The sequence below is a fragment of the Coturnix japonica genome, chromosome 1 (assembly GCF_054131305.1).
Source record: "Coturnix japonica strain WE chromosome 1, WE-NBRP24, whole genome shotgun sequence".
NCBI classification, from domain to species: domain Eukaryota; kingdom Metazoa; phylum Chordata; class Aves; order Galliformes; family Phasianidae; genus Coturnix; species Coturnix japonica.
In genome coordinates, this window is record NC_140663.1 from 38,594,907 (window position 1) to 38,620,957 (window position 26,051).

General features: G+C 35.2%; 1 protein-coding gene and 1 long non-coding RNA gene across 2 annotated transcripts in view; both read left to right on the forward strand.

Moving 5' to 3' along the window:
• TMTC3 (transmembrane O-mannosyltransferase targeting cadherins 3) overlaps window positions 1-19,923 on the forward strand; it is a 35,354-nt gene extending 15,431 nt beyond the window's left edge. Inside the window, exons 6-15 of the mRNA XM_015857864.2 lie at window positions 701-816; window positions 1,660-1,832; window positions 3,165-3,417; window positions 8,243-8,391; window positions 11,110-11,230; window positions 11,903-12,014; window positions 12,922-13,025; window positions 14,063-14,232; window positions 15,879-16,105; window positions 17,695-19,923. Of these exons, the coding sequence (XP_015713350.1) occupies window positions 701-816; window positions 1,660-1,832; window positions 3,165-3,417; window positions 8,243-8,391; window positions 11,110-11,230; window positions 11,903-12,014; window positions 12,922-13,025; window positions 14,063-14,232; window positions 15,879-16,105; window positions 17,695-18,518 (2,249 nt within the window). The 3' untranslated portion in view covers window positions 18,519-19,923. The remainder of the gene's footprint in view (window positions 1-700; window positions 817-1,659; window positions 1,833-3,164; window positions 3,418-8,242; window positions 8,392-11,109; window positions 11,231-11,902; window positions 12,015-12,921; window positions 13,026-14,062; window positions 14,233-15,878; window positions 16,106-17,694) is intronic.
• LOC107311430 (uncharacterized) lies at window positions 5,146-7,942 on the forward strand. The gene is made up of 2 exons (XR_001554066.3): window positions 5,146-5,845; window positions 6,741-7,942. It is a non-coding gene; the product is annotated as an uncharacterized LOC107311430 (long non-coding RNA).
• Window positions 19,924-26,051: the final 6,128 nt, after the last annotated feature.

The following is a 26,051-nucleotide window of genomic DNA, read 5'->3' on the forward strand; positions in this document are numbered from 1 at the left end:
ACTTAATTTCTGTATTAGTGATAAAGAGCTCTTAAAATGGCAGTGTATATTCAGCAAATATCAAAGAATGTCCCCAAAACCATCAGCTCTATAGTGTCCATGTAGCAGTACTTTCAGACACAAATTGCTTTTTATTTTCTTAAAGACTAAAGTGGTTTTTAAAATGTTTTGTTAAACCTTGAGTTCTCTAATGACACAGAGATTCTTGTAGAAACTCCATTGAATGTAGGTGGAGGTATTTTGAGATGTTTCAATTGGTCCCAAGTAAGCTGCAGAGTTTCAGTAGAGATGTAGGAGGCTTATCTCTTTTCCAAAGTCAGTTTGACCCTGTGAAAATTTATGACTGCCTTTAAAACATGCATTTGAAAAGTTATCCTTGTGAGTTAGGTTGCTGGGTTTTTTTTGGTTTTTTTTTTGGGGGGGTTTTTTTTGTTTTTTTTTTTCTTATCAAAAGATCCAACCTTTGCCTTTTAATTATTTTTTTTCAGTTTGAGGGAGGCAGTTTTAGAGCTGGTAACTTGCAAATAATTTTCTGTAGAATAAGACTGGGAATGTTTCTTTAAGTAACAGCTGATACTTTGAGTAAATTTATAGAGCATGTTCATACATTTAAAGAATCAGTCTTCATCTCTCAGGTTAACTTACTAAGTTTTTGTGTTGTAATATGAAACATTTTCAATAGTGTCTTCTTGATTTGCAGTGTGGACTCCCATTGCACTGACTGTGTTTCTAGTAGCTGTTGCAACACTTTGTAAAGAACAAGGAATTACAGTGGTGGGGATATGCTGTGTCTATGAAGTATTTATTGCTCAAGGGGTAAGATGCAACTGAAATTCAAATTCTTCTCAAAAATTCTGTAAAAAGATATCAAACACTTAGAAGCATAATATTTCATCACTGATTTTGTCAGCTCCAGCAAATTCTATAGTTCTGATAAAATTTTGAGATGTTCTTTTTGACTTAATTGATGTTTAAAATACGTTCCTCATGGAGAAGGATTCATATGCCTTTTAAGTTGTCTTTTATGTGGCAAATGTACATATTACCAAATTACTTGAGGAAAGAATCACATCTTTATGAAAACCTCATGTTTTAGATAAGATTTGCAAAGACTAGTATCTAGCAGTCTTGATTAAAGTATCGAAGTGCATGAAGATGGAGATTTGGTTTTTAAATCCTTTAACTAAAGGATTTTAAGTAGAGAACATAGATTCTAAAGATGCACTTCATGAATTTCTTATAAATAACCAGATGTTTTGGAGTAGTCTTATTTGATTCAGTATCATTTTAATGAAATTTGTTGCTTTAAGAATGACTTCAGTTTCTAATCTAAAAGGCTTCGTGCTGAGCATTGCTAAATCCATACATGAACATTTCTTAAGAGAAACATGTTTTTCCTTTAGTGAAAGAATTACTAACTTTTTAATAGTCAAGTCATAAGCAGAAAATATTTTAAATATACTATTCCTTAATTATTTAAATTATGAGTTGTTTTTTTTAATAGCTGAAAGATTGTCCACCTTGGCAAGTTCAAGTCTAAAATGACACATCTTTGTGCGTGAAGAAATCTTTGGCTTTATATGTTTAGTTTTACAGAAGAACACGTCAAAAAAGATGAGATACTGAATACACTGAATAAAAACACCTTTTCTTTTGCAGTATACTTTGCCAGTTCTGTGGGATACAGCTGTTCAGATTCTTCGAGGAAAGGGCAGTATTCCTTTCTCCATGCTCCAAACACTATTGAAGCTCATAGTCCTAATGTTCAGTACACTGCTTCTTGTTGTTGTTAGAGTCCAGGTTATCCAGTCTCAACTTCCAGTGTTCACAAGGTAATGGCGTGTGTCTTGGTTACAGGTACTGATACATAGGATGTAATGTAATGGTATCTGAATAAAATGGCCAAAGGTGCATTGCTTGGAGTATCTAAAAAGATACTATTTTTTGAAAAACTTTTGTTGTTAATTAGCTTTAATGATCTAAAAATTAAGTTTCTTTGTGGATTTTTTTTCTTTTTTCACTTTGTTTCTGAACCTTGTCTGAGTACTTCAGATCTTTTAACAAGTATTTCCTTGTCTACATATGAACAATTGTTTTGTTTTAGATGTGAACTATGGAGAAAACATGTGTAACTTCAGATTCAGAATCTAGGATAAATGTAAATAAATACTGGTAGAATGGAAAAACTGTAATTTATTGTGAAAACATGAAGTAATGTAAAAGTGTAAAGCTTTTTCTTGAAAGAACTTTCAAAAACTTTTAAAATGATAAATGGAGCAACTCTCAGGAAGAGGTTGTAAATCACTGTTTGTTGAAACGATCAATCAACAAACAATTGTTTGTTTCCTTAAGCAATCATTCAGTTGAAACAGAATAGTTATGTCCTAAACATTTCCAGTTCTTACAGTGATTTGGAGGAGGCTCTGTCTTACAGCACTAACATGCAAAGTCATGCACACATCCCCAGGGTACACACCTTACAAATACAGGAAGATTAGGCTGTTGTACAAAAGCTGCTCTGAAACTAATACCTTCTGCTTTATTATGCTGGCTCACAATGTCAAAGGCAGTTGTTGGTAGTAAGGCCGTAGATACTGAACCTTCCTTCCCGTATTTTGCTACGTTTTGTTGCCATGTGACAGATGGCAGCAGCGGAGCAGTGTGACAAAGTGGCATCTGACATGGAAGTGCATAAGATGCAAAGGTGTCATTGAATTCCTCCATCAAGAAAAAATGGCATCCATTGGCACTTGCTGAATATTTATGGAAATGCGACTGTGGATGTGAACACAGTGAGGCAGTGGTGACAGCGGTGTGAAAGACAAGCCACTTCCAGATGGCCATGCACAACTGTCACACCACAAAATGGAGAGTGTCTTGATCAGCTCATCCATGCAAATAGGCTGATGGTGATGATGATTTTGAAAAACAGCATTTTGTGGCTTAGAAGGTCTCTGTCAAACAGTATTATTGTGTTCTTTGTATCTGTTGTAGTCTCCATGGAAATGGAAATAATTAGGTCACTTTCAGAGTGACCTAAGTACATAGCTGTAATTGGCAGTTCTAGCTGTGATGTAGACTTGCTTGCTTCTAGTCTTAAAATCACTGAAGATTTATTATTTGCTTTCATTAAAAGCTCAATTTTCTCCCTTATTTACCTTTAGGTTTGATAACCCAGCTGCTGTAAGTCCATCTCCAGCAAGGCAGCTGACGTTCAACTACCTCCTCCCTGTAAATGCGTGGCTTCTCCTCAACCCCTCAGAATTATGCTGTGACTGGACAATGGGAACTATCCCACTTGTGGAGTCTTTGTTAGATGTCAGAAATATTGCCACCCTTACATTCTTTTGCCTTCTGGGATCTTTGATTGTCTTCAGTCTCCGATATCCTGGGGATTCCTCCAAGACTGTACTCATGGTATGAATGATGCATTCGTTTTGTGTTTTTTTTTATCCCTTTTCTCCCTGAATGTAATTGTCCTAGGATGTTTGATCACCTACCTAATGGTTGGTGACACCGTGATTCATTCTTGGACTAGAATGAACACGCAAGAAAAATTGCTGTACCAGTAAACCCTTTGAATTGCAATTAAGTGTGTTTACTGTGCAAAGAATGAGATGGGGGAAAATAAACAGGAATAAATATGGCTATTATTTATTTGCCAACTGTATTATGGCTGTTTTGAAATATTCAGAAATTGGCTAGAAAACTGGAGTTTTCAGCATTAATAGAGCTCCTCTTTAGTCTTTTCCGTTTTCTAAAGGAAAATTAGTTTTGTCAACCTCTAAAATCACTTCCATTTTTTTTGCTAATAAATGACCTTGGAATTGAAATGGGTTTCCAGGGAAGAGTATTTTGGAGGAAATGGAGCAAATGAAAAAAAAAAAAAATCATTTAAGATGTAAAACGTTTTGGTTGCTGTAATTGCAAAATCTTGTAATATGAATGATTAGCTGATAGCATGTTCCTTACTAAGTCAGTGATGCAATTCTGCTCACAACAGATCTGCACACATAATCTAAACTTGCCTTAGTAGTAATGTGCTTTTTTTTTAATATGTAACTAGCCAACAGAAGTTTCAGATGGGTGGGAATATTTATGCACAATTTAACACTAGGAATTTCTCTGCTAATCATCAGACAAACTTCAATTCATGTCATGTCATGACCTAACACAGTTTTAATACAATTTTTTTGTTTGTTTCATCACTGGAGTGAGGCACATTGTTTCGCTGGAAAACTGGTAAAAATTTTCAGTAGCCTATGATGCTTGTAGTTCTGACTTTGAAAACAGCTTGTGAAGTAAAAAACTTAAGAGTATTTATACAATAAATGTGCAGTATGGCTTGCCCAAATAATTACAATTTAATTCTATTAAACAATGTATATTTAAATAACTAAATTTTGTTTTCAAAATGTTATAGTTTTACTGCACTTATATTTGAGTAAGTAGTTCAACTTTCCTATTTACATAAACTGAAAAAAAAAATTATCCAGTGCACTGATAGAAGTAGGGGAAGTAGAACGCTCATATATAGAAAACCACTCTTGAACTTAGCCTCTTTATTTCACTTCTTTTTCCTTCCTGTTTTTTAAAGTTCAGAAGAGAACAGGGTTAATGGAGTTTTCAGCATAAGTTGTTGTAAGTTGGTTTGGTTTTGTTCAAGGGTTTTTTTTATTACTTATCATTCTAAGTGTTTTTTACAAGAATGGTCTTCTGAGATCTTTCATAAATTGCTGTGAACTACAGTGAGGTTTAAGATAGTTTAATCACCACTTAACAAAAGTTATTTTCCTTTCATATATATGCGTGGGTTGTGTATATAATGCACTGTATGATGTTGATTTTCCCTGGAATAGCTAAGTTCCTTAAAGCTAATTTCTTAAGAACTGAGAAGGTAACATCAACACTGTAAGCCAAAAGCTGTACTCTCTTATGGTTAACCATTAATATCCTGATGTAGGCAGGATATTCTGTCATGGGATTTCTTTGCAGTGGCTTGTCTGTTTGTAAACTCTTGTCTGAGAGTTTGTAATACCATCTTTAAAATGAAGAAATTGAATCCTTTTTTAGTGAAATCAACTTAACACTGTTTATAGAAGTTTTCCAGATAACTACATTGGAATACTGGTTGGGTTTTTTTTTATTTGTTTTTCTTCATTGTTTATTGTTTAGGGAGCATTTTTCCACTCTCAGTTCTTCCAATACAAGCTTAACTTTCTGCTAGCCAAAATAAGTTACTGCCCTGACAGATGTAAGTTCTGTGCATTGTCTGCGTGGATGCCTCCTAACATAAAGGTGTAAACACATCACAATTGAAAGTGTGACTGTTCACACTGTTTATTTTTAATTCTTAATGAGTCTCACTCTAATGGAGTCGTAAAGGGCTTTGTAAAGGACTTCTTTACCAGTCTGTAGCAATTTTTAGCTCTTCCATTAACCCCATGAGACCCTGAAGTTTGATGCTGAAGCCATAGGTTGACTGTCATGTATGAGACTGAAAACAGTACAACTTCAAGCCTCCTGGAAAAACAGAGATGCTTATTTTGACTTTGCAAATAAAATACAAGGGAGACAGATCCAAAATGCAAGACAGAAGGGAGACTTCAAGTGTGTCTTAGTATGTCTTTCTGTATTTGCTGGATTTGGATGTGGATGTTATACTTCTTGCGAGACAAGAAAGAAGAGTGGATTCCTCTTCCTACTTCCACAAGTGACAGTGGACATCCTCCAGTTCTTTACAAATGCTCCAATAGGATGAAGTAACAAGAGATGTGAATGTTGAAGGACCCATTTTCAGCTATAATCTGTTTAAAACCAGTCATCTCCATGAAGAATAACTGTGGTAAGTGGGTGCATTCTATTTTACTTTGTCATGTTTTTATTTTTGCAGTAAGTACTAAAATTGCCTTTTCAAAATAGCATAACTGTATGAGATCTAAACAGATAAATTGATTCTTTGAAGTAGCTAATTTATTTTTTCAACTAATAATATTAAACTAACAAAAGATGGACTTGTGTATTATAAATCAGAACTCATGCTTTGGCATGTTACAGTCATTACACAGCTCAAAATAATTATTTTGACATTAATGAAGGACATGCACTAGAAAAAAAATTATCTTAAACAGCTGAAGTATTTTATACTTGCTGTTTGCTCAGTCCCTGTGAACAGTCAAATGACTTACTGTCAGAGTAGGTGACCTTTTAAAATAAGTTGCAGTATAAGTATTGGAAATGTTTAGTACTAAAAATAGCACGGATCTAGAATTACTTCAGTGTCTTCTCACTAGGTTTCAGAATCAAGCTGTGATCATGGCTTTTATTTTTGATGTGAATTATTTTGGGTGTACACATGCCTTTGTTAGCTACCAAAATTTTAATAAAAGCTTGTCTCATGATAAATGCAAAGTGTTCCAAATAAAGATACCTTATTATCCTTCCTCATACCTCTCTTATGTTTAGACTGTATTCAAGCAAAAAACTTGTTGGCTTTCTAGTGTGCAAATATCAGGAGCAGAGAGTATCCTTAGGCTTCTCAAAGAAAATCTTTCGAAAGACATCAGTACTTCTGAATTCATTGATACTGAATTTTGTGCTTACATCTAAGTCTTTGAAATATTCCCTTGTGAACAGTAGTCTGGCAGTTGACTTAGTCATCATACTTTATGGTCTTGTTTCAGACTTTTGTCATGTGCTTTGTGCTTTCTGCATACTCTAAATGTTTCTCTCTCTTCTAGGTTTTCCAGTTGCCTTGACTGGGACTTCTTTTTAATTTTTTCAACTGAACCTCTGCACCTGCTGAAAGACTCTGATAAGGAGAATAAATGAAAAGAAGACATTTTTTATCTACTGTAGCTTTGAGTCTGTTTCTTACAAAATTATATTTGAAGGACAGTATACTAAGGAGAGACAAAAGACCTGAAAGAATTTCAGCAGAACATTGTGTAACATGTTGCCATCAAAAAAATTAAAAAGAACAAAGCATGCAAAAACCTTTGTTACTTAGGAGCAATTCTTTTTATTAGGTGTCTAGACACAATGCTAGCAGGCACTTGCTGTGTGAGCTGCAGAATCCTTCCCACTGGAAAATGGTGGATTTCACTGTTCTGCTGTACATGTGTTAACCTTGGGACTTTGAGACCAATGTCCTTATTGTATATTAAAAAAATAGTAAAATAGCAATAATGGAAAAACTAACTTCTTAAAATCTTAAGAGAAGTCTTCTTCAAATCAGTGTTTTAAAATGAGTTAATTCATTTAAACAAATATAGAAGCCTTATACATTGTGAAGTGTACTGCATTGTGAATGATTTGTATTTTAAAAATTTGCAAAACAGCAGTTTTGGGTTTTTTTTTGTTTTTTCGTTGTTTTTTGTTGTTGTTGATTTTTATTGATTTTCTTTTGTGTGTGTTTGCAAATTACAAATTTCTAGAAAATTCCTCTTATTTTATTCAAAGAAGTACTCAGTTTCTGTAGGGGTTTGGGTTTTTAGTTTTTGCTATTTGTAACTTGGATGCCATGTATTTAGAAATAACTACTTAAATCTTTTGATGATATCAGAGACTGTAAAGATCTTAGTCACTCAGAACTAAGAGCAAAAGGTTGTATCCACATCCTTTGAAGCAGATGGTTTTCTATCTGTATGCAACCTAAGAGCTATGATGAAGGAAGTTGATGAGTTCATTGTCATTTTAGATATTTTTGTTTGCCTGTAGTGCAGTATCTTAACATAGATGTTAATTCAGTGGTTGATTCTGGTTTTTGTTATTCATATTTTTAAGAGAAAGTGAAAATTGAATTCATTGTAAAAACAAGTTCTTTTTACATCATGTAAGTGGGTATAAAATTTCTATAGTTATGGAAGATTATGTCCAAAATTGTAGTACTGCCATGGTTTGGTATATGTAACATATTAAAACCCTGTTTTATGCTTGGTCATTTCGTCCTAGGGTTTTTTCATACAGTTGCTCTTTTCCATAGTATAGAAAACAAAGTACATTTGTAGTTTGTTTAACAAGGGGAAGTGTCATTTGCAAGTTTTAGGTTTCCGTTTTCAGAATGTTCTCAATGTAAAACAGACCTAGTAAATCTAATCTACTAGATTCAAACGAACAAAACAGATCTGCCATGTATGTCTGATTTTTCTGGATTTTTTTATAATTGCTTCATAATTTGTCTTTGGGTACAGTCTGTCACTACCTGATCTTGCTTACTAATTCATTTGCATTTCTTTTCTAGGCACTCTGCTTAATTGTGCTGCCATTCATTCCTGCATCAAACCTCTTTTTTCCTGTTGGATTTGTAGTAGCGGAACGAGTGTTATATGTTCCTAGCATGGGATTCTGTATATTAGTAGCACATGGATGGAAGAAATTATCAAATAGAAGGTATGGTAGGTTTATCCAGTACTGGTCTAAGTCATCACTCTTTATTTAATAAAGGATAAGCATAATTATGACTGTTAGCTCTCCCAGTAGATCTTAAGTGATATTATTGTATTTCAACTCTTGTATTGTGTCAGGTTTTTATTATTGAATGTGGAGTAGTGACAGCTTGTAAGCCGTGTGAACAGATGACAAGAGGGAAATTAAGAGACCAGTGGATATTTTCATTTATAAGCACACATGAGTCATCATCAACATTGCTTTCAGAACAGTAGATAAACTATTTTCCCTGTAGAAGTGTTCAATGCTGCTTTAAGGGATAGACGTTTGCTAGGCAGTGTATTAGAAAAAGCACTTCTACATCAGCAGATACCTTTGATTAAATTTGTCTGTATGCATGTTGGACATGCAGTCGGAAGCTTGACATGTCAAGTTATTCTTTTAATTAAGTATTGTTACTTATTTAAAAATTAACTGTGGTTGAGCTTAGTGCTACAAAGAAGGTACACTAGAAGTTTTTGCTGTGCTGCGTGTAAATTCCATAGTTTCATAATAGGTAGCTTCACAGTCTTTTCAGTCAGTGCCACATTCTTGTGAAGTGAAAGTGATGTACAGCTTGTAAGATGAAAGGGTAATGTATCTGATTCAGTTATTCAACCTAGTTTTAAAATTTAGATTTTAGATGAAAAGTTTTCAGAAAAGGAGATTTTTTATATTTTTACTTCTACTACATAAACCAAATTAATAGAAGTACAGAATGAGTTTAGGGGTCATAGAAAGTGCACCTTAGTGCACTGATCCTTTGCCTCTTAAGCAAAATAGTCTGGATTCTGAATACTGAGGTTCCTCCCCAGCACAAGCCATTATTGTTACTTTTCTGAGGGTGCTACAAGGTTAATTTAAAAGGAAACTCATGTTTTAAATGCTTTTGGCACCAAGTATTTTAGAGTGCAAGCTGCACATTGCTACAAAATGGTCTGCCTGGTTATCTCTTTTATGTAAAGAAACATGATGTTCTTCTTTAAATCATTTTTGAGGATTAAGCAAAAAAAAAAATCTTGACTAGATTTGATTTATACTTCAATTAAAGGTAGTTACTGACTAAAGTTTAGGTACAGCATTTGTATCAGTCTGCAGCACATGAAAATTAGTTACTGATAAAACGTTCAGAGTTTAAGTTCTAAGAATGAGTATAGGAACTGTTCAGTATTTGTTTAACTAAAGAATGTTTAGTGATGATAAGATAATGATAAGAATTTCTCCCTTGGAAATTCTGCTCAAAAGTATATTTTGAATGTACCTTCAGTTTTCTGCTGTCTTCTACATTGGTCTGTAAATGCTTTTCCCTGACATTAATGCTTTAGCCTTGTTACCCCAGTGCCATCCTACTGCTTGCTTGGATGACTGAAAGGCAGCAGTTCCCAATCTATGTTGTCTACTGTCATTAGATGTGAGACCTTATAGGATAACTTGTGTTAATTGGCACTGCCAAAGCTGACAGCGCTGGACAAGGAAATCCATGATACCAAATGGGAGTGAGGAGAAAGTATTATTATCACAGTCCCACTAAGATGAAGGAAAAACAGAAGTGATGTGGCAGAAAACAAGGATCCAGGAGAGGACAGGCAGGGAGGAAAATTAGGCAGCGCTGTGGCTTACTACAAAAATATGGGCTGCCAGTGCTCTGAAAAGCCTTCCAATATGGAAAAGGCTCCTTACTTCAGAAATATGCTCGGTGGAAAAAGCTTTCTTATGAGCCTGGTGGGGATATGAATTAGTGTGTGCATCAGTTCTCACTTGTTGCTTTGCTTAAGTGTTGAAATGCCTCATAATTCTGTTCTGCATCTCAATTTATTTAAAAAACAAAATAACAACAGTACAACCAAGCACAGTCCTATGCATATATATGGCATTTTGTATGTGGGGGGAAGTCTTTTGTTTTTTATCAAGCCTCTGTGAAGTACACAAGACTGTGAACAGCTTTACAGAGACCAAGAAATAGTTGGAAAGGATGAATGAAAGTATGACTGTTTTGAGAATGAGGTTTTCAGTGCTTATTAATAAAGTGATGTTCTTAATTGGAGGAAGACTATGTAGGAATCTAGAGTGTGTTTTCATATTTAGATCCATCTGATCTGTCTGTTAAAGTGTATATATGGTATGGTTAAACCAAATGATGTTTAAACTTCAGAAAATAAACAGCAAAAACAGTCTAGATGATCATTGCTGACAGTCTGGTCAAAGTGGGATTTCTGCTCCTAGTAATTCAAGAAATGTTTAGAAGTTGTATTAAGGGACATGGTTTAGAAGGGAAATTCTGGTGGTAGATACACAGTTGGACTGGATGATCTTGGAGGTCTTTTCCAACATTGACTATTCTATTATTCTAATTTGCACTTTTCATCATAAGAAATAAGTTGTTATAATACTAAATCTTTCTCCTTTTTGTTAGAGTTCTATTCATTTATGGAATGTTGAGTGGTCTCTACAGGAGACCTCTCTAATAAGAAGTGTTTTGTAGTGTGGAAAACATTGGTAATATGTTTAGTAAAGAACTTGTATCAAATATAAAGAAAAGGAATGGGATAATATTTTAGATTTATTTTCATTTATCAGTTTATTTGCTTTCTAGAATATAAGATACTTCATTTAATATAAATAAGAATTGTTTGTGTGCTTTTAACAGCTATTTGTTTTCTTGCTTTTTTTTCTATTTAATAGCATGCTAAGAAAAATTTCTTGGGTTTGTTTGGTTGTGGTATTGTTCACCCATGCCTTGAAAACACTGCACAGAAACTGGGATTGGGAATCGGAGTACACATTGTTTATGTCAGCTTTAAAGGTATTGTATCTTAATTGAAAAGGATAAAGGAAAAATTATGTTAGTGTTCACAAAAACTGTTAGTGCGTGATAAGAATGAAGAGAAATTATGCTTGTTCTGCCACTTTGATTTCTGTGTTAACACTATCTAAATCAAGTAGCTGCATTTGGGAATGCTTTAAAAGCAGTGTGATTTACGTGCAAGAAACAGAAGATATTTTTTTTAATGTGCTAAAACAGTTCAATGTAGTCTCTTTATCTGGATGCTAGCACAATATGCTTGAATACAAAAATGACAAAAATCTATAAAAGTTTTCCATAAAATAGTTTTTATTTTTTCCTAATGTGTATATGGCATGATAGGATTATTTGAACAACCATCTATTCATTTTTCCACAACTATTATAATGAATTTTAAAATTCTGCAGATTTTTAGGCACTAATAACTGAGGTAAATGTATGTGGAGCAACTAGTTTCATGGAATTGCTCTGTACACGGTGTTGTTATTCTTTACACATAGCAGCTTGATTCATTATTTTTGTGTGTTTTTTCAACCTGGAGATGTTGGACTAAATCATCTTAGATGATCCAGCCTTTCTGATTCTGTGATTCTGTGTAGTTAGAAGAAAATTAAGTGTTGTGTAACTGAGACTCAATGCATTATAAATGTATGTATATTTTGTTGTTTTTAGGTAAATAAGAACAATGCAAAGCTATGGAACAATGTGGGGCATGCATTAGAAAATGAAAAGAATTTTGAAAGAGCTTTGCAATTCTTCATACAAGCCACACAAGTGCAGCCAGGTAAAAGCTTAGACTAAGTGCCATGGAATGGCTTTTTGCTTCTCCTAATGTTACGTTAAACTCTGGTTTAAAATGTTCTGTTTTTCACCAGTTGAACAGCAAACTGTGTCACTTACTTGATCCGTGCATTCTGAGTATAATAAAAGTTATTCTTCAGAGATAATAAATTCCCTCCCCCCCACACCCCCTGAAAAATCTCAATAGAAGTTTGTATCTGTGCAAAAATGAAGACTTTCCATGTAAAGCTATTAGTGAAGTTCATTCATGAAACCTATAATTCCTTTTGAAGCATGATTAACTATTATTTAATTTCCTCATTTAATGCTAAGGAAAGGCAATCCATAGTATATCGAAATGCACATTTACTCTTTTGAATACTGTTGCTAAGGAAATTCTGGGGAATGCTGGACAACCTTTCCTTCTAGAAATGGAAATCTAATAAATAACTTTAATGTGCTTCTACTACAGTGGTAGATTAAAGATGGCTACATCAGAGTATGACCTCTATGTGTTCCCTGGTGGTGCAAGTGGTAGGAATGCCGTGTTGCAACACCAGAGGCCCTGGGTTCGAATCCCCCCTGTGGCGCAAGTGGTAGAAGTGCCGCTCTGCTACACAGAGGCTCGAATCCCGGGGGGTTGGACTCAATGATCTCTAAGGTCCCTTCCAACCTGCACAAGACTATGATACTATGGTACTATGATACTTTTTGGCCAAGTACATTTATAATACATCTTTGGTTTATGGATAAATTATTAACTTCATAAATAAGTTGAAAAATAAATTAGAATTGCCTTTTTTTCCTGATCTTTATGCAATACCTGTTTTTAGCACTACTCTCAAAGCATAGATATTTTTTCATGTTATTCAATGCATGAAAAATTAGAAGTTTCACTCTTTTTTTTCAAGATGACATTGGTGCTCACATGAATGTTGGAAGAACTTACAAAAACTTAAACAAAACTAAAGAAGCTGAGAAATCATATATGATTGCTAAATCATTGATGCCACAGGTAATTAGTAACATAATCACTGTTGGGGAGGGGGCAACTTTTCCAGACCTATATTATATGTTATCTTATTTATTGTTGAAGATACTTGTTGCTGTAAGCGCTATTATTAAAGCTTAAATCTCTTAGATAAGATCATATTGTACTCTGTTTAAAAATACTTACTTGGACCTTCTTTGTTTATAAAAAAAAAAAAATTAAGTTACTTTTTATACTCTTATGGATTTATTTTTTTCTTAAATTGAGGATACAAAAAAAAAAAAGCAAGATAGAAATACAGTTTCTAATCACAGCTGTTCTTGTCACATCCAACCAATACAATGATAATGTTCAGAGTTCAAGCTCATAGGAGAAGGCTTAAGTGCAGTGTTAGAGATGGAACAAGGCAGTTGAAGCAGCAACAAAAGTAAAAACTTTTGCTTCAACGTGCTTTTATAAACATGTGCTCTGTTACCTTTGCCGTATGTTGGGTTGTATTTATACCTAGCAACTGTTATCTATTTTAGCTGTACAGGAGAAATTAGATTGACAGGGAAATCAGCAGCCACCTGAGCAGAGAATATGGCATAAAAATGTTTGTGGTTTGAAGACTCTAGTAAACAATGCACTATTTACAGTGGCGTAGCATTTTCATATCTCATGACAATTTTTCATCTGCTCTATCTGCTGGTAAACCTTCTTTCCTCCCTTCCTTTGCCCAGCCCCCGCAGAAAAAGTGTTCTGATAGAATATCAGGTTAGACTTTGAGAGATAACCTTTTTATGAAGGAGAACCTTTTTCAAGGTCTGATTGGATGTTAATGGCCATTTGCATGAGCCACTTCACAAAGTAGCAGGGATCAATTAACTGATAACGTCTGTATCAAATTTAAGGTGATGTGTGATGTTTGTGTGATTTTTTTTTTTCCTGGATGAAAGAGTCTGATAAATGATCTCCAGAGGTACCCTAAAACAAATGAGGCAGACTGAAGTGTTAGATCTGTACTGGTTGTTTTTCATGTTTTCACTCACTGGCATTTGGAAATTTATTCTTTTTGATAGATTATTCCGGGTAAAAAATATGCAGCAAGAGTTGCTCCTAACCACCTGAATGTTTATATCAATCTTGCAAACTTAATTCGAGCAAACGAATCTCGCCTCGAAGAAGCAGATCAATTGTATCGACAAGCAATTAGTATGAGGCCAGATTTCAAGCAGGCTTACATCAGCAGGTATCTTTGTTAATTTTAGATATATGTATTCTTGAATATACTTCTGTTTTATTTACAGTGCTAGGAGCAGTATTTTGTTTATACAATTTCTTTTGCTGACGGAATTGGTTTATTTTCAAATAAGATGATAAAAGTTTGGAGCAGCCAGTATTTATGGCAAGAACTGTTCCTATAATTCTTGTTTCAATTACTGTGTGTATTTCACGTATGCTGTGTTTTCAAACATTATATAGAAAGTTGCTTCCGTTAGATTTCTTTATGAATCTCAGTCTCAGATTTATAATCTCGTTGCTCAGTTTTAAACTAAAATACTTTTGATTAGTCTGAGGTCTGGAGTTCTATTTATTCTTTTTTAAATGATCAGTAAAATGAAAGACTTATAGAAAACATGAAAGTAGGAGGCTGAACAAGAGTTACTGTACTGTGGGTTTTGAGGCTTTTGTTCACTGTTTTGTTAGTTGTGATTGTTTCTAAGACTTAGTGAAGTGCTGAGGTTCTTAGCGAAATGAGATGCCATCCAGACAGATGTACTCAGGTTTGAGCAGGGAACCGAGGTGAACCTCATGAGGTTCAACATATCCAAGTGCAAAGTCTTGCACCTGAATTGTGCAAGCCCCGTAATCAATACAAGGAAAGAACTGAGCACAGCCCTGCCGAAAAGGACTTGGGAGTACTTGTGGTAGTAAGCTAGACATGAGCCAGCAGTGTGCCCTTGCAGCTCAGAGTAACAACCATATCCCACATCAAAAGAAGTGTGACCAACAGGTCAAGGCAGGTGATCCTGCACCTTTACTGTGCTCTGTTGAGATGTCATCTGGAGTACTTCATCCAGATGTGAGGGTTCCCAATACAAGAGAAGACATGAACCTGCTGAAGTATGTCCAGAGGAAGGCCATAAAAATGATCCAACATCTTTCCCTGCAAGGACAGGCTGACAGAGCCGCGATTACTCAGCCTGGAGAGGAGAGGGCTCCAGGGAGACCTGACAGCAGCCGTTCAGTATCTAAAGAGGGACTATAAGGAACAAAGGGACATCCTCTTCAGTGGGATCAGTTGTTACAGGTCAAGGGAAAATGTTTTCAAACTAAAAGAGAAGATGTAGATTGGATATAAGGAAAAAGGTTTTGGTTGTTTTTATGATGAAGGAAGTGAAACACTGAAACCAGATACCCAGAGAGATGGCAGATGTCTCATCCTTTGGGACATTCAAGGCCAGGCTGAAGGGAGTTCTGAGTTGCCTGATCTAGCTGTAGCTGTCCCTGTTCATTGTGGGGGACTTGAACTAGATAATGCTTAAGGTTTGCTTCCAGCTCAAATGATTCTGATTCTCTGAGATGCCTTGACAGTAGCTGTTGCTGGGCCTGTATCAGGGGCCCTTCTGTGTGGTTGTTTCTTTTTGTAGGCTTTTTTGTCCTACTCATACACCTCCTCTATGCAGAATTCCTAGAGCTGTATGCTTTTAGAATAGTAGATAAACAAAGTCCTTTGTTTTGCATTTTAAACAAAAACAAAACAAACAAAAAAGAAAACAACAATGTTTCATATCTACTTTCTGTAGGAAAACAAACTTCTAAATAAGCACTTTCAGTTGTTTTTGTAATTCTATCAATTAAAGTTACTGAAGGTTAAATTTGATTCTTCAACAGGGGAGAATTACTTTTAAAAATGAACAAGCCTCTGAAAGCTAAAGAAGCTTACCTTAGGGCTCTAGAGCTAGACAAAACCAATGCAGACCTGTGGTACAACTTGGCAATTGTTTACATTGAACTGAAAGATCCAACAGAAGCCCTGAAGAATTTTAACCAAGCACTAGAACTCAACCCAATGCATAAGCTGGCATTGTTCAACTCAGCCCTGCTAATGCAGGAATCTGGTAAGTTAGTTGTCTCTTTAAGTAATTATTGTTTCTTTCCATTTATAAGATTTTAATGAATTGGTATGTTTTTGAAAAGCATTAGTATTCATGATATTATAGTAATAGTCATATTTGTAATTTATTGGTAGCATGTGGAATATGCACAGTGTACATGTATTCTAATTGGTTAACACCTTGAAAACTATTTCACACTTTAACATCTTGTTAAGTGTAAAGTAGTTTACATAAAACTTCAAAAATTTTCCTCTATAATCTTAAAAAAAAAAAAAAAGTGTATAATATTAATATTTTGCATTTGTTTTGATTTCATCCATTCCACACTGACTAAAAAATCTAGATGATTTCTGCGGGTTTTAAATCCAGCACTGGGAAATGTTTTCATAGTTTCCTCTGCAATATTTCTAATTATTATGAATCAAGTTGGATTTTCATTAGTTTTGTTTTTCATACATACAGCTTTTAGCTTAATGAGTAAATGTGTGGCTGTTGCCATAAAAAAGGCTGTTGAAAGTAATTAGAAAGTGATGAGTAAGGTTTGTTTCCCTTTTTCTTAGGGGTAATTTATCATCCAAATGAGATAATAGAATTGATTGGAGCTGATCCAAATGGATTATTCTTCATCTCTTTTCACATAGTAAGTTAGGCAGTACAAGAAACACTTCGTTTCTTGTCTGAAGTAGCACATGGGCTTCAAACGAGCAAAAGTATTAGATATCTAGTTTTGCATTCCTCGTGCTGGAAGGTACAGAACTGTTTGAGGAGATGGAAGAAGATAGTTAAAATCAGTTTCCTATTCCCCCATCCTTCAGTAAGCCTGTGCCTGGAATTCCTTGCTAGAATACGTTAACTGAAGTATTCATAAAAATAGAACATACTACAAGCCAGAACTGCTGCTTTTATCCGACAGAAGATTATTTTTAATTTTTAAAAAATGTTTGATGTGAAAAAGTGAGAATATGTTGTAGCCTGATTAAATCTATCAACTATAATTCTTTTCAATATATGGACAGGTGCTGGAATGGGCTGCCCAGAGGGGTGTTTGAGTCACTGTCCCTGGAGGTGTCCACAAGACATTTAGATGTTGTAATGAGGGACATGGTTTAGTGGGAAATATACCTGATTGGTGGATGATTGGATTGAATGATCTTAGGGGTCTTTTCCAACCATGGTGATTCTTTGATTCTGTGTCTTTAACAAAATGAGATATATTCTAAGTTTGCCTGTGTTAAAAGTGATTTGTTAGAACTGACTTCTCTGCATTCCAGTTGCTCACTCATACATGAAAATAGCTGCTGTTAATCTTGTAGAGACACCTTCTATATCCGTTGCACCAAATCTAAGTATAATTTAACAGATAATAGGATAATGATGCTTACTTTGGCTACAAGTCAGTTGTAAGTAGTTTTGTTCTGTAAAGAAGGTAACTGTCATTTACTTTTGCTCTTACACAACCCAAATAAAAAGTAGTATTTTAAACCCTTTCCCTTTCACATATGTTAAATTTTAATTTGTGTAACAATTAGCAGTTTACAGACCTGGCCTAAAAGTGTTTAGAATAAAACTTAAATGTATTTTCTGTCATTTAGGCAATGCTCAGCTTAGACCTGAGGCTAAACAGAGACTGTTAAATTATGTGAAAGAAGAACCACAGGATGCAAATGGTTACTTCAATTTGGGTATGCTGGCAATGGATGACAAAAAAGATGCAGAAGCAGAGGCATGGATGAAGAAAGCCATAAAGTTACAGCCAAACTTTCGAAGTGCTTTGTTCAATTTGGCACTGCTTTATTCTCAGACAGCAAAAGAATTGATGGCTTTGCCCATCTTGGAAGACTTACTGAAATACTACCCTGATCATACCAAAGGTCTAATTTTGAAAGGAGATATCCTTATGAACCAAAAGAAGGATATAGTTGGAGCAAAAAAGTGTTTTGAAAAAATTTTGGAACTGGATCCTAACAATGTGCAAGGGAAACATAATCTTTGTGTTGTTTACTTTGAAGAACGAGACTTAATAAAAGCAGAAAAATGTTTGGTGGAAACTCTAGCACTGGCACCTCACGAAGAGTATATTCAGCGTCATCTAAACATAGTCAGAAGTAAAATTACATCACTTAGTGCTCCGGAGCAGTCATCAGTTCCAGCAGGTGATACTGCCACTGCTGCTGCAGAAGAAAAAAAGAAATCATTTCAGAATTTGAAAGAAGTGAAAAATGAGCAGAAACCCTCCCAGACAACAGCTGGTAACAATAAAGGACATTCAAAAAATAAGAAACAAGCAGAGAGAAACAGTATGGAAAAAAAAGAGACTCCCAAAAAATCTACAAAAGATATCAAAGATATTGAGAAAAAGAGAGTTGCTGCTTTGAAAAGACTAGAGGAGATTGAACGTATATTAAATGGTGAATAGCCTTTATTATGTCGCAATAGATGGTGTACTATTTTTAATTGTTGTTTAATATATGAACCAACGGGAAGATGATTTCAGTATTTTGCAAATAGAACAAAATGTTGACTGCCTATCATTTAACAAGAAGCAGAACTCACTGTAATGTTTTATGCAACAAAACTACAACTTTTAAATATGAGGGGGATGGATGGGATTAAGGGATAATGGGCTGAGAACAGTTTTAAATACAGAATCTCAAAATTGAGAAAATCACTCTCAAAAATTATTTGTAAGTCAGGGATATTCAGGAATGCTACTTTAAAAAAGTGTCAGTGAAAGAACTGAGTGGAGGACTAACAGGATAAGCCAGGCACTGCTGCCATAGAAATCTTTTTGTATTAACATTTTCTACATTTCCGTTTGCACATCAGCAGTTTAAATCTTTCTATAACTTTGCTCTACATAGAAGAGCATTTTCAATGTGTTGTTTCCAGACCTTAACAAAAAGTCAGTAAAATGCCACTGGTTAGACCATGGGACAATGCAGCAGCAACACTAAAATGCTCTAAATCTGGAATGATACAATAATTGTATTTGTTCTTTACTTACTGCTAAGTTTTGTACAGTTTTACTTGATAACTCCTATGGTGCTCTTAAGATCTTTGGAATCTACTTTTGCTTTTAAAGAAAAAGTGTGGTTTTTCTTCAACTATCAAACATCTGGTTGTTTGGGGTCTGGCTTTTTTTGTTTGTTTGTTTGTTTGTTTATATATATATATATATACACACACAAAAAAAGTTGGTTTTTTGTTTTGTTTTTGTTGGTTTCTTTTTTCCCCTCAGTTCATTGAATACAGACAAATGCACTTTTGGTACACTAAGCAGTATGCTATGCAGTAGTTCTTGTGAACTGTGTTTCAGTGACTGCGGACTGACCCTTTGGTGTAGGAAGTTCTTTGTTGAGTGTAGTGGATTTACGGCTCATTGGACAGAATTTTTTGTCTCATGACTTTTTGCAACACTAACATAAGCAGTGATTGCTTAGAGCAAGTTGTTAATATTTAAACCACTGAATTTAGAAATGTTTAATGCAAGGAAGTTTGGATAAGGAAGGTCCTTCCAGATACTAAGTTCTTCATTTTGATAATTTGTTATGAATGTGTGCTTTTTATAAGATATTTATTTTGACTACTAAAATAATCTCATTTACATTTTGCCACTAATACACCATTTTTATTTCCTTCTTGACATTATTTTTTTTTTTTTTGTAATTTCAGTGTTCCTTTTATCTTTGTGCAATGCATATATTTTTTGTTCATATATATTATCTATTACCAAAACACAATGCTTTGTATGACTGTTGAGAAAGGAAAAGAGGAGATGGGTTCAGTAATAATTTAATCATTAAATCTAACTTTACTCTTCACGTTCTGTCTTCTTTAATGATGTAGAATTATTCCTTAGCAACTGTACTGTTTAACCATAGTCCTTTCTGTAACTGCTCAGTTTTCTGCTTTTGGCAGTAATCCAGCTGTATGTAAGATTTAGTGTTTATTTTTATGGGAGGGTTCTTCAGTGTTTGAAGGCCTTGCAGGGACCTTGCCACTATTATGTATCGTTTGTGATGTTACTACAACAAGCTTGTATGGTAATAACTAGGAAAAGAGAGTGTGGGATTTTAAAACTATGATTTAAAAGCTGCAGACATAACTGGGTAGAGCCTTTCTTCATATACAAATTTTAAGGTTTTCCTGTAGCACCAGAAGTCTATTGACAACTCCTGGAAAATCACTGCTTTATCTTAATTGGTAAATAACTTGGATCTTGTAGCTGAAATAGTTGTTACGTAGAGGTCTACTGGAATACGAAGTAGTGGATGAAGTGTGCCCTTTGCTTTAGGAAAGAATTAGTTATTGTTCTGGTTGATACAAAGGAACATTCATTTGAAGGTGAACTTGAAAAGATACATTCTGTCTGACCAAGTGAGCAGATATTTTGTCTGAACATTTAAGAGGAGAAAAAGCACATTCTCAATTCTGGCATTTTAGTTTCTGTCACTTGGCTCTTATCTTGACTATCCAAGTACCTGCTCTTTGGGAACAAGCAAGAAACATTAGATTCGCTGACAGTCAAAGGTGTCGTCAAGCTTAAGCAAATGAAATCATCATACTGACATAAACTAGGGAATACTCATAGTAGGTTTTCTGGTCTCTTAACAGGCAGTGTATGCCCTTTGTTTTAAAGAAATTATAGTAAAAGCAAGTATTTTGTCAGTGTACCAAGTTGGATTTAGCCTGTTTTAAACTCATAGGAAAAATGTTACAGTAAAGTTAAGCAGCATAGCTTCTAAAAATAGTCAAATTATACATTCATTCAGATCTGATCTAATTTTTTAGTGTATTGTTTCTACAAACTTTGTCAGGGGAAATTGTTGGATATTACGAAGAATAGGAAATATCTTCCTATAAACAGAAATGTACAGAATTTCACAGATTGGAGTCAAAAAGAACCAAGTGCAATAGGAATTATTTCCAGTGCTCAGTGCTGTTTGTACCTTGCTTAGTCAATACTGGAAGGAAAAAAAAATGGTGAGGACAGGAGTAAACATGCAGAAATACAGCAGTAGATAGAGGCTCACTTGCAAGGAAAGTAAGAAAATGTGCTGCCTTTAACTGAATACTGTTGGAATTTTTTATTTCTGCCAATGCAAAGATGTACTGGTCTGTACCTTATTTTGAAACCTCACACAATTTCAGTGCATTTGAAAGGAAAATGATGTGCTCAAATCTTAGGGAAGTGTGAATCTTAGCTTTAAGCTGTGAAATAATGCCTTTACAGCCTACTGCCACTCCTCATGCAGATCCTCATTTCCCACTGACCCTCTGGCACTGAGATCCTCCTACCCTGAAGAAACAAGGTGTGCAAGGGATGCAAAAGATGCACAGGTTTTTTGTTGCTCTGGAGCTATGACTGTTGTGATCAGGTTCCTACTAAATGGATGTAAATTGCTGACAAAATTCTGTTTTATTACTTGGCCTTTTCCTGTTCACCAAAAATAGCTGAACTGAACAGGGGCTGTGGGATACTGAGGCAACCTTACTCTTAATGCAAGTTCAGATCAAAGCACTGACCAGCTAGAAATACCATCTTTCTGACAGAAAATTCAGTTCATTATCAGAAAAATCAGTTGTGGAAGTTACATACTTCAAAAGCTGATGAAGTATTTTGGCACTATGCATATAGGTTGTCCAGCACAGCATCTGAGTAGATTTCTCTTCCTCTCATCCATAGAGCATTACAAGACTAAAAGGCAGAAATAACAGCTTCTCAGGTGCATTACTTCAGTCACCTTCTGCTTCATGGCCAGATTAGGTTTTTACAAGATCAGACTGCATGTACCTTGTAAGGCTGCCCACCCTGCATCCAAGGTACGGAGCTATGAACATGCAGGCGTATGGCATTTCTTTCTTCTTGAAATTTCACTGAGGCTCAATGGAGATCAAAACAATTCTGGGAAGTTAGCACCCGCCCCAAGCTCTTGCAGACTTTGTATCCCACAGAGGCACCAAAAAAAAAAAAAAAAAGAATCCCACTTTGGGCAAATGTATGTGGCTGTGGCTGGGACTTTTCACAGCAGAGTCTCTGATCCATCTTTGCCTGGCAAAATGTCTGGAACCGAAGCAGAACCTACTTCTAAGGACCTGCATCAGATGCACCAAAGTTCAGTCTAGGAATCCTGCTTTGCTTAGGCAAAGAGCATGAGAATGAAAAGGATGGAAGACATCTCTCTTTCCACCCACTCTTCTTCTAATTTCCTCTACTTAGAAAATAGTAACACTCTTTGTGTAGGGTTTCAGCTGAGCCAGGAGGATCTGCTCCCGAACCCTCCAACCTAGCTTACAAAAAGGTAAGTAAACCTTATCTCTTTGCAATCAATATAGAGCAGCTTACTAGTTCACATGCATTTCTATGCTACATTTAAAGCAAAGGGAAAAAAATCCAAATAAATACATTATCTTTGTAACAGTGAATGGTAGTGAAGCTAGTGTTCAAAACTTACATACTACGTTCTACAGTCTGATGTTAGTGCCCTTCCACAAACCAGTGGTTCTGCACACAGGACGTTTGTCTTTTGCTTCCATACACAGTTATCTGTCTCAAATAAATACAAATAAGAAGGGAGAAAACACACCACAGTACCTTCTGCGTGATTGTTCTGGGATGGCAACAATGTAATAATAGCCATTATGATTAAAATAATCTATTATTATTATTATTATTATTATTATTATTATTATTATTATTATTATTATTATTATTATTATTATTATTATTACTATTATTATTTTCTTTGTCCTGTAACTTAGTAAATATTTTTATCTCGATACCTGAGAACTATTTTTTATTTTTTTTTCTATTCTCATCCCCATCCCACTGGAAGGGGTTGGGATGAGTGAACCACTGTGTTGTGCTGAGCCACCTGCTGGGTTAAATCACAACAGCTGTGTAGCTTCCTTGAGCTAAGAAAGAGCTTGAGAAAACCAAGTTTAACCTTCCACGGTAAAGTTTAATCCTTCTAAAGGTTACTAGAAAGAGAATTGGACTTTACAAGTATCAGATACCTCAGTCTGAGGAATCCTGCTTTTCAAACAAAACATTGCTATACTGTTTATAGACTCCAGCATAATGCAAGCAGGTTTCACCTACTACATCTTTTCCAGTATAGGAAATAGATGAAAAGCACACATAGATATTCTGTGTTCAGCTGGTGTCTTCAAACATGCTTACAGAACTGTCAGTGACTTGTACTGCGTGTCCATGTAGAGACATTAATGTGCTTTGCAGCAAGCTCAGAGGTTACCCACTTGTCTGGATGAGCTGTCTTTTATTTTATTTTACTTTGTTGACATGTGAGTACGAAGAAATAAAAGTGTGGGTGTGTGGGGGCTTTGTGTGACAGACTACACCTTGAAAACGTGGAAAGATTTACATATGCTAATACGTGAATGAGTGGTGCTGGCAAAAAATCTCATTGCCAGTGACTTGGCAGTAAGGATAAATTGGTGTATTTGATGTAGTTTGAGAGATGATAAAGTATAAAAGCTTTATATGAGGTTGCAAATTCTCTGCATCTTTTCTGAGTTGCAACTGTCACTAAGGTGAAGCGTGATGGATGCTGGATAGAATAAAAGCAAGCATTAAAATGAAGGAAGTTATTCAGACTTCCTACACCTATTCAGAATATATCTTTGTTCTTTATGTGTAGTCACTAGCGTATTGTCTTTTCAAATACACGTAGCGAGATATTTTTAATTATACACGTATTCATGCACACACAATGCAAGTAGGTGGAGGAGGAAAATGCAACAATTACAGGATGTCTTACCAAAAGTAGGAGTCATAACTTGATTTTTAAAATACCTTGAAATTTTTCTCACCTTTATTTGATCTGCAGTTGCTAACCCAGTGCTATGCATTGTTGTACGTGATCATCACTGCAGCACAGTGATGTAGCACTAGCTCAGCAGTACATAAAAAAGCACAACAAAACAGATTGTGACAACTGATGCTTACAGGAAGTCAGTTTTTAACTTCCCTCAGCTCTCAATTGAATCACAGAAGTTTGCTCGGGTGCACTGCATGTGTCAGCTACAGGAATACCAGAAATCACATGACTTTTTGCAAGCCGTAGCGGGTTTTCTGTAGATGTTTAAACATGTGCCTTCTCATTAGCAGCATGACAAAGGCAGCATGATTACATTACACACACCTGAGAGCTGTACAGAGGGGGAAGAAGTGAGGGAAACGGATCTGTAGGAAATGCTAAGTGTTACTGAAATCTAGTAAATGTACAAAAGCCATGTAATAGCTGCCTGTATTCAGAAATGGTGCAAAAGTACAATGGTTTTGGTGGTGTTGTTTTTTTGTTTTTGTGTTGTTGGGTTTTTTTGTTTGGAGACAAAGACAATAACTGATAAAAGAAGTTTAAAAGAAACTTCTGAACGCCCTTCCTACCTTCTGGAACACTTTTCAGACACAAATACAATGCTGGCTTTTTTTCAGTTCTCTACAAAAGAGAGCACTTAAAGTTTAGTAGAAAGAATAGTTGCAAACAAAACAAAGGCAATAAAAGACGTGAGATATTAATGCTCGGGAAATTCAAATTCCCTGCAGAAACAGCAAAGGAAGCTACATGGAGCGGTGCTTCTTCAGATGTATTTATATGAGTGGATTCATTAGAAGTGTATGATCGGCTGATGAGGATTATCTGGATAAATCATACCATATTCCTGCCCCTTTGCTCAATATGCTAAGTCAAGCTTCTAGTGCTATTATTTAGGCTTCAGTTTACCTTTCCAGAGATTTCCCTTCAGCTGTTTCTACAGGTATTGCAAGAGAACTGATTGCTAGAATATCCATAAGAACGAACAGAAAGTTTTATAGAATGATTTCATTATGATCAACATGCATGAAATGTAAATGCATATATGTAGGTCAATCCAAAAGTAGTGCTTCCTGTATGTCTCCGTAGAAACTGCAACAGCTACAAAGAGCAGAATAACACTGTTTGATAGAGAAAATTCTCAGCTTTTCTATGTTTTCTAACATAGTAATACATTAGCTGTGAATTTTTATCAGCAACAAATAGGAGCCTGCATGCCATACTCAGGACAATATGCACCAGAAGAGGTGATCCACTGTTGCCACTGCTGAAGCATATCCCTCACTGCCTCACTGTGCTCACGTCCACTGTTTGGTCTCCATAAATGTTCAGTGATTACTGATGAATGTCAGTGAGTTCCATTTCTTCTGCGTGAGGGATTCAGTGACACCATTATTCATAAATGCTTCTGTGTCAGATGCCGTTGTGTCAGACTGTCCTTCTGCTGCCGTCTGTCTCACAGCAACAAAATGAAATAGGATATTGATGGAATGGTCCAGCTCCTACTGCCATACTGCTAATGCCCGCCTCTGATGTCATCATGACATAATAAAATAGGAGGCATTCATTTCAGAGCAGCCCTCGTATTATGCACTGTCCAAGGGTAAAAGCAACTATGAAATTGCAAAGATTTTAATTTCATGTAAGGAATTAAAATGATACCTTGGAATTTTATCAGGATATTCCAATTATGTGCACTGGCTTGTCTTGTGATAAAATTCACAAACAAAACCTTCTTTCCATTGACTTCCTTTTGATCATCTTTCTTCTTCCCCTCATTTTGTTCTTTCTGTATCTGCACCACCTTTTTTTTTTTTTTCCAAACCATGTGTACAAAAATTTCCAGATGATCCTTCAAGTTATGAACATAAGACAAATTCTACATTGCTAGGTTTATAGAAAAACAAACAAACAAACACATATAAGGCAATTGAAATGCATAAAAGTTATCTAGATTTTTATGATTTAAAATAATAATAAGATATTGCTGCATGGTATCTGGGTATCTGAAGAGCTTTCTGGGCAGTGAAAAAATATAGCAAACTAGGTAATCAATTACAGGCCACATCAACTACGTAGTTTAAGACCTCTCATATGGTTGTTTTCACTGG